Here is a 14,970-nt window from a genome sequence, read left to right on the forward strand (position 1 = left end):
GATTAGCGTGCCAAGTTATTCACATATCCTAGAAACTGAAGGGAGTCATGCAATGCCTGGATGATCATTTTGCTAACAATTCTATCAACGTTTTAAGTAACACATATGTGATGTACTGCTTTTAAAAGTGCTTACACCGAATGCAGACATCAGGTTTCAGCTGTCTGTCTATACATACCAGTAGGCTCCTTCCACAGAAAAAGATACACTTCATGTTTTTGGGGGGAAGGTGTGGAAAGCAAGACCCTGGGAGTCTACTATATGGAGGAATTAGGACTTGTGACATTTGTGTCTAAGTTATTTGAAAAGAACAAATTCCAGAGACTTGCCCCACCCCTCACAAACATTCAACCGACCACAGAAAAAAGTCCCCATGATAGCTTTTTGTTGAAGGGCAAACATTAATAGTTATTTTAAAAAGAAGGAAAACAAATGGTCAATAAACATTAAAAGAAAAAGAAAGTTCAATATCTTTTTTTTTTTCTTTTTTTTTTTTTCGGAGCTGGGAACCAAACCCAGGGCCTTGCGCTTGTTAGGCAAGCGCTCTAACACTGAGCTAAATCCCCAACCCAAAAGTTCAATATCTTTAGTGATCAGGAAAATGCAAACCAAAACTACTTTGAGATTCTATCTCACCCCAGTCATCATGGCTGATAACAAGAAAAAATACACAGTGTTGTTCCAACTACTTCCAACTAAAGGTGGAAAGAATATGAGAGAAACACTCTTGTTCATTGGTGAGAATACAAACTTGTGTAACCGTGAGGAAATTAATTTGAAAATTTCTGAGAAAACCAAAAGCAGAACTACTACATAGCCAATGTTATACCCTCTTGGCTTTATAGAAAGGGCTCGAAATACTACCTCAAGGATGTGTGTGTGTGTGTGTGTGTGTGTGTGTGTGTGTACACAATCATGTTCAATGATGTGCTATTCATGATGGCCAAGAAATGGGAGCTGCCTGAATGCCCATAAAATATGAATGGGTAAAGAGAATGTTAACCTGTGTGTGTGAGTGTGTGAGTGTGTGATATACATTTTACTCAGCCATAAATGAAAATGAAATCGTGATATTCACAGGATGCATATAACTGGAAATCCTCATGTTTAGTGAAATAAGTTAATTTAGAATGAGAGATATTATGTTTTCTCTATTTATGCCAATACCAAACTTAAAAAGACCACTGTGCCTGTTCAGACGTGAGATAGGGAAAGAGGCAAGCAGGGGGCGTGGCCGGAGTGGAGGGGTCAGGGAAGGATGACCACAGACTGCAAGGCTCCGAAGAGTAGTGATAAAGAAGAAAGACTTCTGTCAGTTGGGGCAGGCATCAGACACAAGCAGACAGGGCACTCCTGTGTTGTTATCCTCTTTATTGAGGTGTAATTGACACACCATAAAAACACCAGCTAAGCTGCCGATTCAGTGTTCTAGTACATCGTCCAGGCTGTATGACCATTTTCAGGATCTGTTTTGAGGGATGGAAGAACAAAAGATCACATAGGCATTCTGAGTCACCCAGAGTTCCGAACAGTTCCCAGAGAAGGAACTGAATGTGGGCAGTCATTAGTATGTGGCCTTTCCTAATTAGGACAATGTTTTCCAAGGGTCCTTGTGCATTTTGTTGTTTCTATTGCCCCTTTAATTTTGGTGACTGGGCAATATTTCACTGCAGTCATCTATCCATCAGCCATTCCTACTTGCTAGTTGTTGTGGAGACAGCCACCCACGCAGTTTTTGCGTGGATATGTAGTTTCGCTCTCTTGGGTGTATATCTAGGGATGGGATAGCTGGGTAAACTGTGATTAGATACTTGAGGAACTGGCAAACGGTCGCCAAAATCTCTGTTCCCTTTCCCACTCCCAGTGCCAATGTATGAGGCTCCCATTTCTCTACCCCATTGGCAGCTCTTCCTATGTGACTATTGACTGTGGCCATCCTGGCGGGTGTGATGCCATATGTCACAGCGGTTTTGATTTGCATTTCCTAAGTGACTCAGAATGCTGGGTGCCTTGAGTCTTCCCATGTGCTCACTGGGCTTATATATGGCTCCTTTGGAGAAATGGCTGCTCATGCACTTTGCTGAAAATTAATTAAAATGTTAATGTATTGATTTTGATGTATCTCTGGGTGTGTGCCCTTCCACAATGTAAATTCTCAGGGTCACACTCAGGTAGAGAGGCAGCAAGTGCCCTGATTCTCTGAATCATTTCATCGGTCCACTTTTTTTGGGGGGGGGTGTTAATTTTAAGCGTTGGATTATTTATTATTTAATTGCTAAAGTTCTCCATATATTCTGGATACAAATGAAGTTCCTTACCACCTCTTTAATTTGCAAATATTTTCTTCCCTTTGATGGCTGTCTCTTTACATGTACTTTTTTTTTTTTTTTTTTTTTTTTTTAGTATTATCCCTTGAAATGGAAAAAAGGTTTTAGTTTTCTGTAAAAACATAGAAAGCCCTTTAGGGACAGAATAATGGGTTTTGTTGTAACATTTCCTGCACGTGTACCATAACACTTTGCCTGTATTCACTCCCTGCGACCTCCATCCCCCTTCCTCCCTCTATCTGGCTTTTACATAATTAACTTTATTTCTCTCTCTCTTTCCCCATTACTTGAACTTTTGATGTCGGATATAAAAAGCCATCGCCTAGTCCATGGTCAGGAATTCTGTGTTTACTTCTAGGTGTTTTACAGTTTAAAACATCTGTTTTGCAGATGTTGTGAGTCTAACATCAGTTTTCCTTGTGAACATCTATTATAATTTACTGGGAAGACTTTTGCTAACCTCCCTTGTCACAGTTACCACAGAAAGCCAAAATCGGTTCTTCAAAGGTAGGGGCTCCACCAGTGTTCCAGTTCTTTGTCACTGGTCACAATTGTCTGTGTATCAGCCCACTTCCTAGCTACTGTGTGTGTGACTTTGTAGTAAGAATTTGTATCAGAAATGTGATTGGTCCCATTCGCTTTTGTCCTTTTCAAGATCACGTGGGCTAGTCAGAGTGCCTTTACATTCTGCATTACTTCAAATCCTTTTGTTTCTTTTAATTTCTGTGAAGCTAGCTTGATTTTAAATACGAATTGTGTTGAATCTGCAGACAAATTCAGTGAATACGGCCACTTTAATAATATCAAATCTATTTTGTGGAAATGGGGTATGTTTCTGTCTATGTAGCTGTTCTCAATTGTTTAATGATTTTTTTTAAGTTTTCAGTATTTCTTTTACTTCTGGCAAATTAAAATATTCTTTATTATGCATGTGCCTCTCTCTCTCTCTCTGTGTGTGTGTGTGTGTGTGTGTGTGTGTGTGTGCGCACATAGAGATGACAGGACACTGTGGGTTCTGGGGATCAAACACAGAAGGTCTACTTCCGAGGAAAATACCTGTTTCTGATAAGCCATCTTGCTGGCCCGTTCCATTCTCAAGTTTATGACATTTTATTCTTTTATCATTTCTGAGGGTTGATATTACAGGCATGCCACCGCAGGCAGCTCGTCGTTTATTCTTTTTGACAGAGTCATTTTCTTAGTTGCATTTTCAGAAGACACACTGATAGTTTACACACACGCAGTTGCTTTTGTATAGTGAGCCCGACTCTTGGACCTCAACCAACTTGCTTATCCGTTTCAATCATACTAGAGAATTTTAAAAATAATTTTGCATGCAGAAGCTTATGTTATCTGCACATTAATACAAATTCCTGCCTCCTTTATCATCTGGGTGCCCCACTCCTTCCCGGCTTCATGCTGAATTACTTTTGTTTGCATTTCTGGTTCAGGGCTTAATAGTACTCGTGACAGCAGACATCCTTGTCTCCTTCATGCCCTCAGGATCAGGCACGAAGCCTTTCAACCGTAAGCGTGACATTAACTATGGGGTTTTCACAGATCAACCTTATCAGATCAAGGAATTTCTCTATGGCTCCAAGATTGTTGCTTATTTTTATCATGAGTAAGCATCAGAGTCCTCCAAATATTTTCTTACATGGATTTGTGTGTGTGTGTGTGTGTGTGTGTGTGTGTATGTGTGTGTATGTGTGTGTGTTACAGTATACATTCTTAAGTTCCATACCCTTTGGTGTGGCCAATGTTCTAGTTGGCTGGTATAATAAATTCCATTTACGTGTAACATATAAGCCTATTATATAAGGGGTTAGATTCAGTTTGCTAGTGTGTTGTTTCAGACTTTCACGTACTTTTGTAAAATGTTCAAAAAAGATTTATCTTAGTCTTAATTATGTATATGTATGTACCTGAGACCAGAAGTCAGGGTCATATTCCCCTACGGATGGCGTTAGAGGTGAGCCACCCAACTTGGGTGCTGGAAACTGAGCTAGGGCCCTCGGCAAGGCAGGAGGACATCTTTGAGTCACCGTTCCAGCCCCTTTCCTGTCTGTTTTCCTAAGAGGTACTGGCCTGTAGTTTTCTTTGCTCATGAGGTCTCGCTCTCGTTTTATAATTGTCAGCCAACGCTGTACTCACAGAATGAGTTGGAGATTTTTCTCTCCTGACTTTTTGTGAACGCTGTGGAAGATTGACAGCAAGTTTTCTTTGTTTGACAGAACTTACCAGTGAAACCATTTGATGGTGGGATTTTTGTTGTGAAGGAAAACTATAGTTACTAATACGATACCCTGATTAAATCTATTCAAGTAATCTATTGTAGTTCTAAATCAGTTTCGCCCATGTTATAGATTTGATTGACATACAGTTGTCTCTAGTTTCCCCTTATAATTCTAATGACTTTTAAGTCAGTAGGGATGAGCTCTCATTGGTGAGGGGACTTTACGTCGTCTTCCTCATGATCATAATTAAAGCCCAGGATGTTGTCAACCCTGACTAAGAATAAGGTTTGGGTTCCATCAGTTTCCTCCCCTGCTTTGCTGTCCTGTGCCACAGGGATGCCCCCTCTAGTCATTATCCTCCCTTAGATTGCCTTGGGTTGAGCCCGCTCTACTTTCTCAGGTGTCTTGAAGCAGAAGGTGACTTTATGACTTGGCATCCTTCTTGGTTTTAATGTAGGTGTTACAGCTGAGGGCCCCCTGCACCCACTGTCCTTACAGCTGTTGTGTTTTATGAAAAAGAAAGAAAGAACCAGGAATATGTTTGGTAGAGGCTTAGTATGATGTGGGGGCAGGGGGTGCCTCTGTGGGCCATGCTGAGGCATCCCTTCCCCATGAGGGACCAGCTACACTTCAGTATAGCATAGGATAGAGTTTATATGGGGCATGGGGAGGGGAGTTGGAAAGGGAGTAGAGGCAGAGAGAGAACAAGAACAAGAGCGAGAACAAGAGTGCACACACACTGGGGGGTGAGAGAGAGAGAGAGAGAGAGAGACAGAGAGAGAGAGAGAGAGAGAGAGAGAGAGAGAGAGAGAGAGAGACAGAGACAGAGACAGAGACAAAGACACAGAGACAGAGAGACACAGGGGGAGAGAGAGGGAGAAGGGGAGAGAGGGGGTGGGGAATGAGAGGGAAGTGAGTAAGAGGGTAAGAGAGTGAGGAGGGGGCAAGAAGACCCTTTTATCTTGAGTCAGGCATACCTAGCTGTTGCCAGGTAACTGTGAGGCACAGTCTAGAAGGAATGCTAACAACAGCCTCTCCTAAGTTTTGGAATACTCATCTCAATGTATTTCTTTACTCTCAGTGATTTTTTTTTGACACGTTGGTTACTTAGGAATACATCAGTCTATGTTCATACATTTGCGCATCCCCAAATCTCCTTCTTTTATTGATTGGTGGCTTAATTTCATTATGGTTTTTTTTTTTAAAACACACTATATTATTGAACTGATTTTGAAACTTATGTGGACATTTTAGTGATCTATCACATAATTCATCTGAGAGAATCTTTCATCCACAGTGGAGAGGGATGCCTATCTTATTTCTGGGCAGAATGTTCTAGAGACGTCTGTTGGCTAGTTGGTTTGGAGTGCTGCTTACGGTCTCTGGGTTTTTGGGTGGGTCCTCGGCCTACTTTTTCTGATGGACAAGCGTGGAGTAGTAGTCTTCAATCTGCATTATTGATGGTTTCTCTTCCTCTCTTCAGCTCTGTCAGTTTTGCTGTCATGTATTTAGTAATGCAATTGCTTGGTGTGTATATGTTAATAACCTTCACATATGTAATTCTATATTCCTGAATGGATAGATCCTTTAATAGTCTGAGAATCCCTCCTTATCTGGAACATTGTCTCTTTCTTTCTTTCTTTCTTTCTTTCTTTCTTTCTTTCTTTTTTTTTTTTTTGTTTTTTTACCACTCAATTTTCTCTAGCTCTCTATATGGTGTCTGTGTCTTATCACACATTAGAGATTCCAATACATTATTATCATCACCTCCACTTTTGGATTGTTTCTCAGATTGCCCGTTTCCGATAGTGTTTGCTCTCTTTGCCCCCTTAGGCTCTGTATTAAATACATCAACACGAGAACAAAAGGCAGGCTGAGGACATGTTCTTGGCTGCAGTATTGATGAAGGGCATATAAACATGAATGATTCTTAGAGAAGTCGGTAATAACATCAAGGAGAAGTGGCCGCTTTGGGCTCAGATTTTCCATAATAGTTTGGGACACCTCTGTCATGTTGTTTTTTCTACCTGTTCTGGATGTCGTTCTAGAAATTCAGAATCTTTTGAGACTGCTAAACGCCCACCAGATAATCAAAACCGTGTGTTGCAGCACGCCGGGCACCCCCCTTGATCTTTCCTCTGGAGGGCTGACTGTCGGGAGGGAAACTGTTACCTCGAGTATGAAATGTCCCATTCAGAGGCCGTTCCCTTCTCTTTGACACACACACACACACACACACACACACACACACACACACACACACACACACACATACACACACACACACACAGAGAGAGAGAGAGAGAGAGAGAGAGAGAGAGAGAGAGAGAGAGAGAGAGAGAGAGAGAGAGAGATTAAGTTAAGTTAAACCTGGACAGGTGCCATTATTTCTTGGCCACTCGTCTGAGCTGCATTTCTTCTGCCTACATCCAGAGGAATTAATAGGATTGTCTCCTCCCCTGCCCTCCCCAACCCCCACCTGACCTTCACACAGTAGGGAAAGGCTGGAAGTTTTCCCTGTGGGTTTTCTTTGTGATGACAGGATGAGGCAGATTAATCAATGGGGGAAAACCCCGGGTGAGAACACGCCTCCTTGTGTACATTCCCAATCTTTTGCTATAAGTAGGGCTGCCTCTGGAGCTCGAGGAGCACTCAGCAGGGCACTGGGTACCCAGCACTGAGCAGATCAACTCCTGGAGCTGAGAATGTCCTGCAAGCATCTGGTCTTCCTGGCTTTGGCAGGGATACTGCTGGCTCACCTCTGCAGCCAGTCAGAAGGTAAGGGTGACTCTTTCTGCTGCTACAGGAGACTTCTGTCCTCTGGACCTTATCTAGGGGTTCCCTGAGGACAGCAACCTGCTAAGGAGTGTGTAAGAGGGACTGGTTGGCTCACAGATAAGAGGACAAAAGAGTGGATGCTAGCAACCAGGTATCTTCTCTGCCACTGATCCTAGCAGAAATGGAGAGTGATGGATGGGTTCTCAGAGACACTTGAACTTCAGGACAAGGTCCACGTACCATTTCTGGGAGTGATGGGCCAGAGTGTGACATTTTCAAGACACATGGTCATTCAGAAATGTGGAGAAAATTTCTCTTTCAGTTTTATTTTTTTAAACCTCCCAACCAAGTAATGTTAGTAAAGTTTATAACTTACCTTCAAGGTTCTGACTGTGACAGTTGACCTTAGTGTCCCCGTGAGGTCTGAAGGACATTGTTCTCCAGCTTTGAGATAACATTTATTCAGCACTTTACAGCAGGTTACACTTTAACTTTGAGGAGGACCCAAGTATGGCTTGATTATACTGTTACCGCAACAGGTGCACAGCTGGAAACACGTGGTGAACTTTATGGACTGGATTTAAGTTCCATCACCAAAACAACAGTTTCAGAGTGCTTTGGGCATGACTCCTAATGGCTACATTTTCCTCTGTAATCTTTTTCACAGTTCCTAGAAAAATCATATTTTCTTTGGGATTTCACTTCTCCCTACCCAGTAGTCAGAGGACAGATTGAAATTTGACTTCCCCCTGTATTCTGAAGATGAAAGATTTCTCTATAAAGATCTTTACTTTTTAAATGACAGTTGTAGGGATGAGTATCCATATTCTTGAGTGACTATGGTGAATTGCAATGAAGTATTTGAATTTCTGACTGAAGATGGAGAGAAGCCATGGGCTTGTAAACTGTGCTGGTTGAACCAAAACATCCCAGCACACCATTAAAAAAAGGGCAAATGGGATCTATGTTAAAGTAGACTTCAAAGACCCTAACTAGGTTTCAAAGACACAGAAATCCACTCCTGTGGACTTAATACCTTTTGTATTTTATATTTCTTTTAGCAGCAAGCAACTTTGACTGCTGCCTCACATACACAAAGAACGTGTATCATCATGCGAGAAATTTTGTGGGTTTCACAACACAGATGGCCGACGAAGCTTGTGACATTAATGCTATCATGTAAGTTATTCACCAACTTTAACTCAGCTCCTGCAGGAATACATGCAAATTTTCACCGCATACTCGGTGAAGAGCAAACACACTCAAAGGCTGACTGAATGAAAATACAAATTTTAATTTTTGATTTTCAGCTTTCACCTGAAGTCGAAAAGATCCGTGTGCGCTGACCCAAAGCAGACCTGGGTGAAAAGGATTTTGCATCTCCTCAGGTATGGATCCCTGAAGGACAAGCAGTCTTTCTCCAAATGACGGGAATAAGGGAGCAGAGCTTGGACCACGGACCCGTTGGCGTTCTTTAGACTAGTGACATCGAATTTTAGAAGGGGGATTTGAGTTAGATCATGCAAGCACAGGATACATTTTGCAGTTATATGTCAACTCCATCATCATTTTTGACATTATTTTAACTTAATGACTGGCCTCACAAGCCTGTATTAGAATTCCCCGTGCAGCTGATAGTCACTAGCTACTTGGTTCTCGTGGCAAAGATGTTTCCTCGTTATATCATTTATAGACTTCCTGACACTTGGTTGGTTGCTAAACCCTGAAAAATAGATCTAGTTAAGAAGAGACCAGGGATTCTGGTTTCCATCAGTAATGTAACATTTTATCAACAGATGGTGTCTGATACTTAGAGACCCTAGATAAGTGTTCACGTCCCGTTTCTGTCAGTAACTAGCTTAGCTATGCTGGGCAAGGCCATCTTCTCTCAGATTCAAATTCCTCATAAGAAGATGTGATGTACCAAAGCCGTTCCTACCATCCAGTCATCCACTCACAGTATACTTCTCTTTTATTATAGCCTAAGGACCAAGAAGATGTAAAAACGGATGCTTTTCTGGGATGGAATTGGACACAGCCCAAGGAGGAAATGATCACAGCTGGGGTTGGAGGTTTCACCTGCACATCACTACACACACCTGACTTGTGTCCCAGTGGACTTGTCCAATGGATGACGTTGATTCATATTGCATCATAGTGTGTCATATTTAAGCTCATATTAGAGTTAAGTTGTATTTTGTGTTATTTATAGAGCCAAATTTTCTATGTTTAGTTATTTAATGTTAATTTCCCACAATCTATGGGGGGCGCTTAGTAGAAGGTTCAATATTATGTTTAAGGCAGTAGGTTTATATGGCCCTTCTTGGAAACAATAAGCTATTGTAAAAATATTTAATGTTCTTCTGTGTACTTAATTGTTTCTTAAATTGATACGATTTACTTATAAAACAGAAAAGAATTATAAGAATATATTGAAAATAAAAGAACTGAAAGGCACTTGTTGATAGAGTTGTCTATTACTTATGGTATGTATGCTGAAGATATTAAGTCATATAACACACATAAGTATTTTTGGAAAGAAAATCTATCTTCATTTAATTCTGCCTGGCTTTCTCCTTTACTTCTGTCCTGCATGGCCTGGGCTTTATCCATATGGATTACAACAGGCAGGGTGTGGGGCTGGAGAGATGGCTTAGTGGTTAAGAACACTGACTGCTCTTCCAAAGGTCCTGAGTTCAATTCCCAGCAACCACATAGCATCTCACAACCATCTGTGGTGGGATCTGATGCCGTCTTCTGGTGTGTCTGAGACAGCTACAGTGTGTTCGTATAAATAAATCTTTAAAACATAAAAAACAGGAAGGGTACACTTTTAGAATTGGGAGCCACCCCTCCCCAATTAGAATGGTCTTATGTTTGAGACCCACCGTCAGTGTTTATTGATATAAGCATTTTAGCATAAGTAAGTAGAACCGTATACTTGGTGACTGCAGAAAGGTAACAAGGATTTAGAAAAGACTTTGGAGAAGTCACTTGGCTCATCTTTCCATCAGCAGCTCTTCACCTCAGCTAGGAACATCTCTGTACTTCTATGTCCTGAGCCTCCTTTAAAGCAGCTTTCCAAAAGAAAATGTAGGATGGGCTTAGAACCCAATTGCCTTAGATGTCTGAGGGGACATTTAAGATAGTTAAAGCTAGAGAGAATCTAGCAATAAGACTCTGAAAAAATGACATATTCTGGAGGCTCACAAGTGAGCCTTCACAGCTCTCCAGATGGCCTGCCTCTGTGTCTAAAAAGCACCAAGGGGGCCCCCCGCCCCCCGCCCCCCGCCCCCGGCCCTGGCAGCCATGCTGATACAATAAAGCAAAATTCTCTCTCTCTCTCTGTCTCTCTCTGTCTCTGTCTCTGTCTCTGTCTCTCTCTCTCTCTCTCTCTCTCTCTCTCTCTCTCTCTCACACACACACACACACACACACTCCTGCAGTGCAGCTCAGAGGTGGGTCATTTGATGAAATGCCAAAAACTAAGCGGCCCTATATGCCTGGAGGGTACCTCCATGCCCAGGAATAGTAAACCTGAGTCATCAGGGAAAGTATGCCTAACATCCTGTTGGTTGGTTCAGCCAGTCCAGGGTTAGTCTCGTTATGTGCCAAGCACTGTGTCAAGTGCTAGAGAGACGAGATGATGCAAGAGTTGGTTACTTGCTCACAATTAATTAGGGTTAAGCCATGTGGTGAGAGAAGACAAGTGGACTGGCTATCACAATGCCTGGTAGCAAGTACTTTAATACAAGACAGTCATAGTAGAGTGTACCTGTACATCATTAGGGAAGGCCACCAAAGGAACAGAATAGTTAGGTCAGCCATATGAAATAGCCAAAGCTGCCACGTTCTTAGACTGTAACCAGAGCAGCTCCACGTGGCTCGACCCAGAACTTAAGGCGTGGTAGGAAAGACCAGCATGACGTAGTCAGTTGGAAAAGGGTCAGCTCAGAGTGTTTGGAAATATCTGGAGCATGTTTTAGTTGTCACAATATCTGAAGGAGGGTACCACAGGCATTCAGTGGGCAGGATCCAGGGATGCTAAACCTACTGGAATGCATAGAGGACTTCTGCACAATGGAGAACTGTCCCGCCTGAAATGTCAGTCATAGTCATGCACCCATGGAACAATATTGGAAGGAGCAGAATGAATGCAAGAAGGGAAGTGGGTGTGAAGTAGCACATTAAGTAAGACTGTTATCTTTACTTGGTACAGTGCTTGGAGCTTGATCACGGGCTTGCCAGGGAACCACTAACAAGGCCAAAGCAGGTGGGGTCTCTGGTGATAAAGGAAAGAGAGATTATGCAAATGGGAATTGCAGACCTTCCAAAGAGAGATAATGAAACCTCAGTTAAAGTAAAAGCAGAGGGAAATGTAGAGAAGAGATATGCTAATGAATATTGAAATAGCCTAGATACCTTCTTGGCTACTCCTACAGGTCACCCTTTCTCAGTATGGCATAGATAAAGAGAACCATTTCAGGGGCTGGAAAATTTGGCCTGACCTATTGGAGGGGTCACTAGGTAAGCCTTGTAGAGCCAGAAAAGGAACAAGTTTTATTAATATCCTGAACATGTTTGAATCTTTGGAAATAAAGCATTATAACAACTACTAGTTAAGTTTCTGGAGACTAACATCTCCAGGACAGATGCCAGCTTAACAGCCAACAAGGAAGACACACAGGTGACAGATGCACTCATGGGTATATTAATCAAACAAGCTATTTTAGAAACCATGTTGGAATCATAAAGCTCGTTTGTTGAACTTGGCCTCAGAGCACAGAAGGGCATCACTTTGTATCTTAAGCATTTAATGCATTAGTTTAGTAGGCTGGATACTGTTTTTTAGTTTACAGGTCTTGGTCTTTTTGTTTTTCATTTTGGAAAATGTACCTTTTTCTATGTAATTTTTATTTGAGGTATAATTTACATGCACCACAATATGTACATCTTACATATATAGTTTGATGAATTTTCTTTCACATTGGTACATACCTGTTAGTAGCCATGATAGCTTAGGGATAGTAAATGTGTTTAGCACCCAAGACTATGCCCTTATGGCCTCTTTCATCAGCACAGCTCAAAGGTAAGAGCTGTCTGGATTTGTTTCATAGTAGATGGCTGCTTCTTGATTTCATACTTATGAAATTACAGAATATACTCTTTGGTCTCTGGCCTTTTAAAACAAAAATTAGAATCTCTCTCTCTTAACTTGCTTTTTTATTGCATATATAATTCATGCATTCATGGTCATTCTTAGGGTCAAGTGACGGTGGTGGTATCAGTGTATAGAATGATGGACTCTATCAAGTCTTCAGGCCTTCAATGATAATATGAGGGGATGTCTTGACATCCATCAAGATAGGCAGCTTTAAAAATTTTTTTTCTCTACTATGGTTTTGACTCAGTATAAGCAAGCACATAGCCTTTGTAAAGGACTCTGGCACAATGATGCGGTTTTGGACAACACTGTGCATAGTCGAAAGTGGTACCCTGGTCTCCGTTCTTCTAAGGATCACCATTGTTTTTGAAAGGCTGACCCAAGAACATCATTTTCTGTTTTATATTCCTATTTTCTTCTTCCTAGGCTGAATAAAGACATTTGTTAACAGTAATATGAGGAGTTGGTCTCTACTTAATCTCCATGTGGAGATGAGTATAGTATTTTTTATATATATATATATATATATATATATATAGAGAGAGAGAGAGAGAGAGAGAGAGAGAGACAGAGACAGAGACAGAGAGACAGAGAGACAGAGAGACAGAGAGACAGAGAGAGACAGAGAGAGAGAGAGAGAGAGAGACAGAGAGAGAGAGCTATCCTAATGAGCTCAATGCTTTGCAGGCTGTAATTCAGGAAAGACAGAACTGCTTATCTGAGTGGTTAGCATTTGAGGCATCCAGTCAGGACAGGATCCTGAGATTAAGAGGCCAAGGAAAAGCAAGGCAGGCTAAGAATACAATGTTTATCATATCTGCTCATAAATTTCCTTCACATCTATGAAAACCATATTTTACTTGACTGATTTTTAGTTTTTAATTATTTTGTGTTAAGGATGTTGGAGGGCAGAGGCCAACCCCGGGTGTCATTCTCTTTGGTTCTCCATCACAGGGTCTCTCATTGATTGCTCTGAGTTCATGATTTGAGCTAGACTGACCGGGTAAGTCAGGAGAATCCACCTGTCTGAGTTGTACAGCATGGGGCTTCTGGGTAATCAAGGGGCCAACTTTGAAGTGAGTGTTAAGGATCTGAACTCAGGTCCTTATACTTTTCCAATCAGCCAAAATGGACACAGATCTTCAGTTCCTAATGTGAATTCTTTGAGTATGGAAATTTCTTTTGTCTACCTTGGTTTTATTTTATGAGGGGAGTGGGAAGTATGACTATCTAATGGAACAGTATTGATAGGACTGCTTTATGAATGCGCCCAACACCATCTAAATTATTTGGGAGCAATTTATGTACATTTCAAGGCAATGGCTGGCATGCTGAAACACACCAAGGGTATCATCGTGTGTGTGTGTGTGTGTGTGTGTGTGTGTGTGTGTGTGTGTGTGTGTGTGCACTTGTACTGTTTCCCACATCCTGGGGTGGTAGTGAAGAGTCAGTATGCTCTCTTTGGTGTAATGAGTGAAGACATCTTGGCTTTGGAATTTTGTTGAATGCGTGCGTATGAGGTAGAGCCTGTGCCACTGTCATCTGTAATAAGATAAAGTCTAGGGTGGTTGTGGTGCTATCACCATCCTCTTTCATCACCCAGTTCCGGTGGTGGTTCCTTGTATTTGCTGGGTTGGGCACAATCTGATCTGGCTCTGAGATGCTACATCTCTCTGTTGAAAGGGCTTTACTTCCTTAGTTTCAACCCTCAGGACTCATTCGTGAGCCAGGCTGCTCCTCCCCATGTACCTGGTTTTGTTTCTCAGCCATCCCGCACAGCTTAGCCTGACCTTGTCTGGGCCTGACACATCCTGCCCTCCTCCCTGCCCGGCTGCGAAAGTTAGCTGTACTTTCTCTGGATGCTAGAACCTGCCTGCACATGAGTCACCATGGGTGCCAATGTCATTTTGAGGATAGCAGTGTTTCTGCTTTATAACAAAGGTGTGAAATATTGTTCCTCTGAGCCCAACCAACCACAAAAACCCCACCAACAAAGTCCCTAAGTCCTACATTTATCCTCCTATTGAGAAGGACAAAGGGATATTTCCTAAACTCACAGAAGTGGCTTTAATAGTTAAGGGCAGGACCAGATGTTCTACTTGGGCCTTGAAGGTTCTGCCAGGGTTTCCATGAAACAACGCCAAGTGAGTAAGGATATGCTTACCCTTGTTGGGTGGGAAATCAACATCTGTGTACCAAAGCTCTTGTTCATGACGTGTTAGTAAATGTGCTAGGGTGTGTGCCTACGGTCTAGGGAGTGTGTATGTAAGCCAGTGCTGCAGAAGTACCTTGATATGGGGATTCCATGAGGTAGTCGTCGCCTGAAGGAAGTTCTTTCATGCCTGAGATAGTGAAATCCAGCAATGGACTCCAGTGGAGAGTGACAAGCTCTGTGATGGCCACTTCCTGAGTGTCACTGCTACCATTCTTGCTATTTGAATTCACTGGTACCAGCTTTGCCTGA

The 14,970-nt window shown here is 42.0% G+C and overlaps 1 protein-coding gene across 2 annotated transcripts; it reads left to right on the forward strand.

The window, feature by feature from the left end:
• Positions 1–7,192: 7,192 nt before the first annotated feature.
• On the forward strand, positions 7,193–9,255 carry Ccl20 (C-C motif chemokine ligand 20). Of its 2 annotated transcripts, none has more exons than XM_032899594.1 (3): positions 7,193–7,342; positions 8,407–8,521; positions 8,653–9,255. In XM_032899594.1, exons 1-3 carry the CDS (start codon positions 7,270–7,272, stop codon positions 8,768–8,770), a joined length of 306 nt encoding a protein of 101 aa, XP_032755485.1. In that variant the 5' UTR covers positions 7,193–7,269; the 3' UTR covers positions 8,771–9,255. The 2 variants fall into 2 exon arrangements, with proteins under 2 accessions (XP_032755485.1, XP_032755484.1); XM_032899593.1 differs by having other exon boundaries at positions 8,404–8,521; positions 8,653–9,253.
• The last annotated feature ends 5,715 nt before the right edge of the window (positions 9,256–14,970 follow it).

This window comes from Rattus rattus, chromosome 4, assembly GCF_011064425.1.
Source record: "Rattus rattus isolate New Zealand chromosome 4, Rrattus_CSIRO_v1, whole genome shotgun sequence".
Classification (NCBI taxonomy): domain Eukaryota; kingdom Metazoa; phylum Chordata; class Mammalia; order Rodentia; family Muridae; genus Rattus; species Rattus rattus.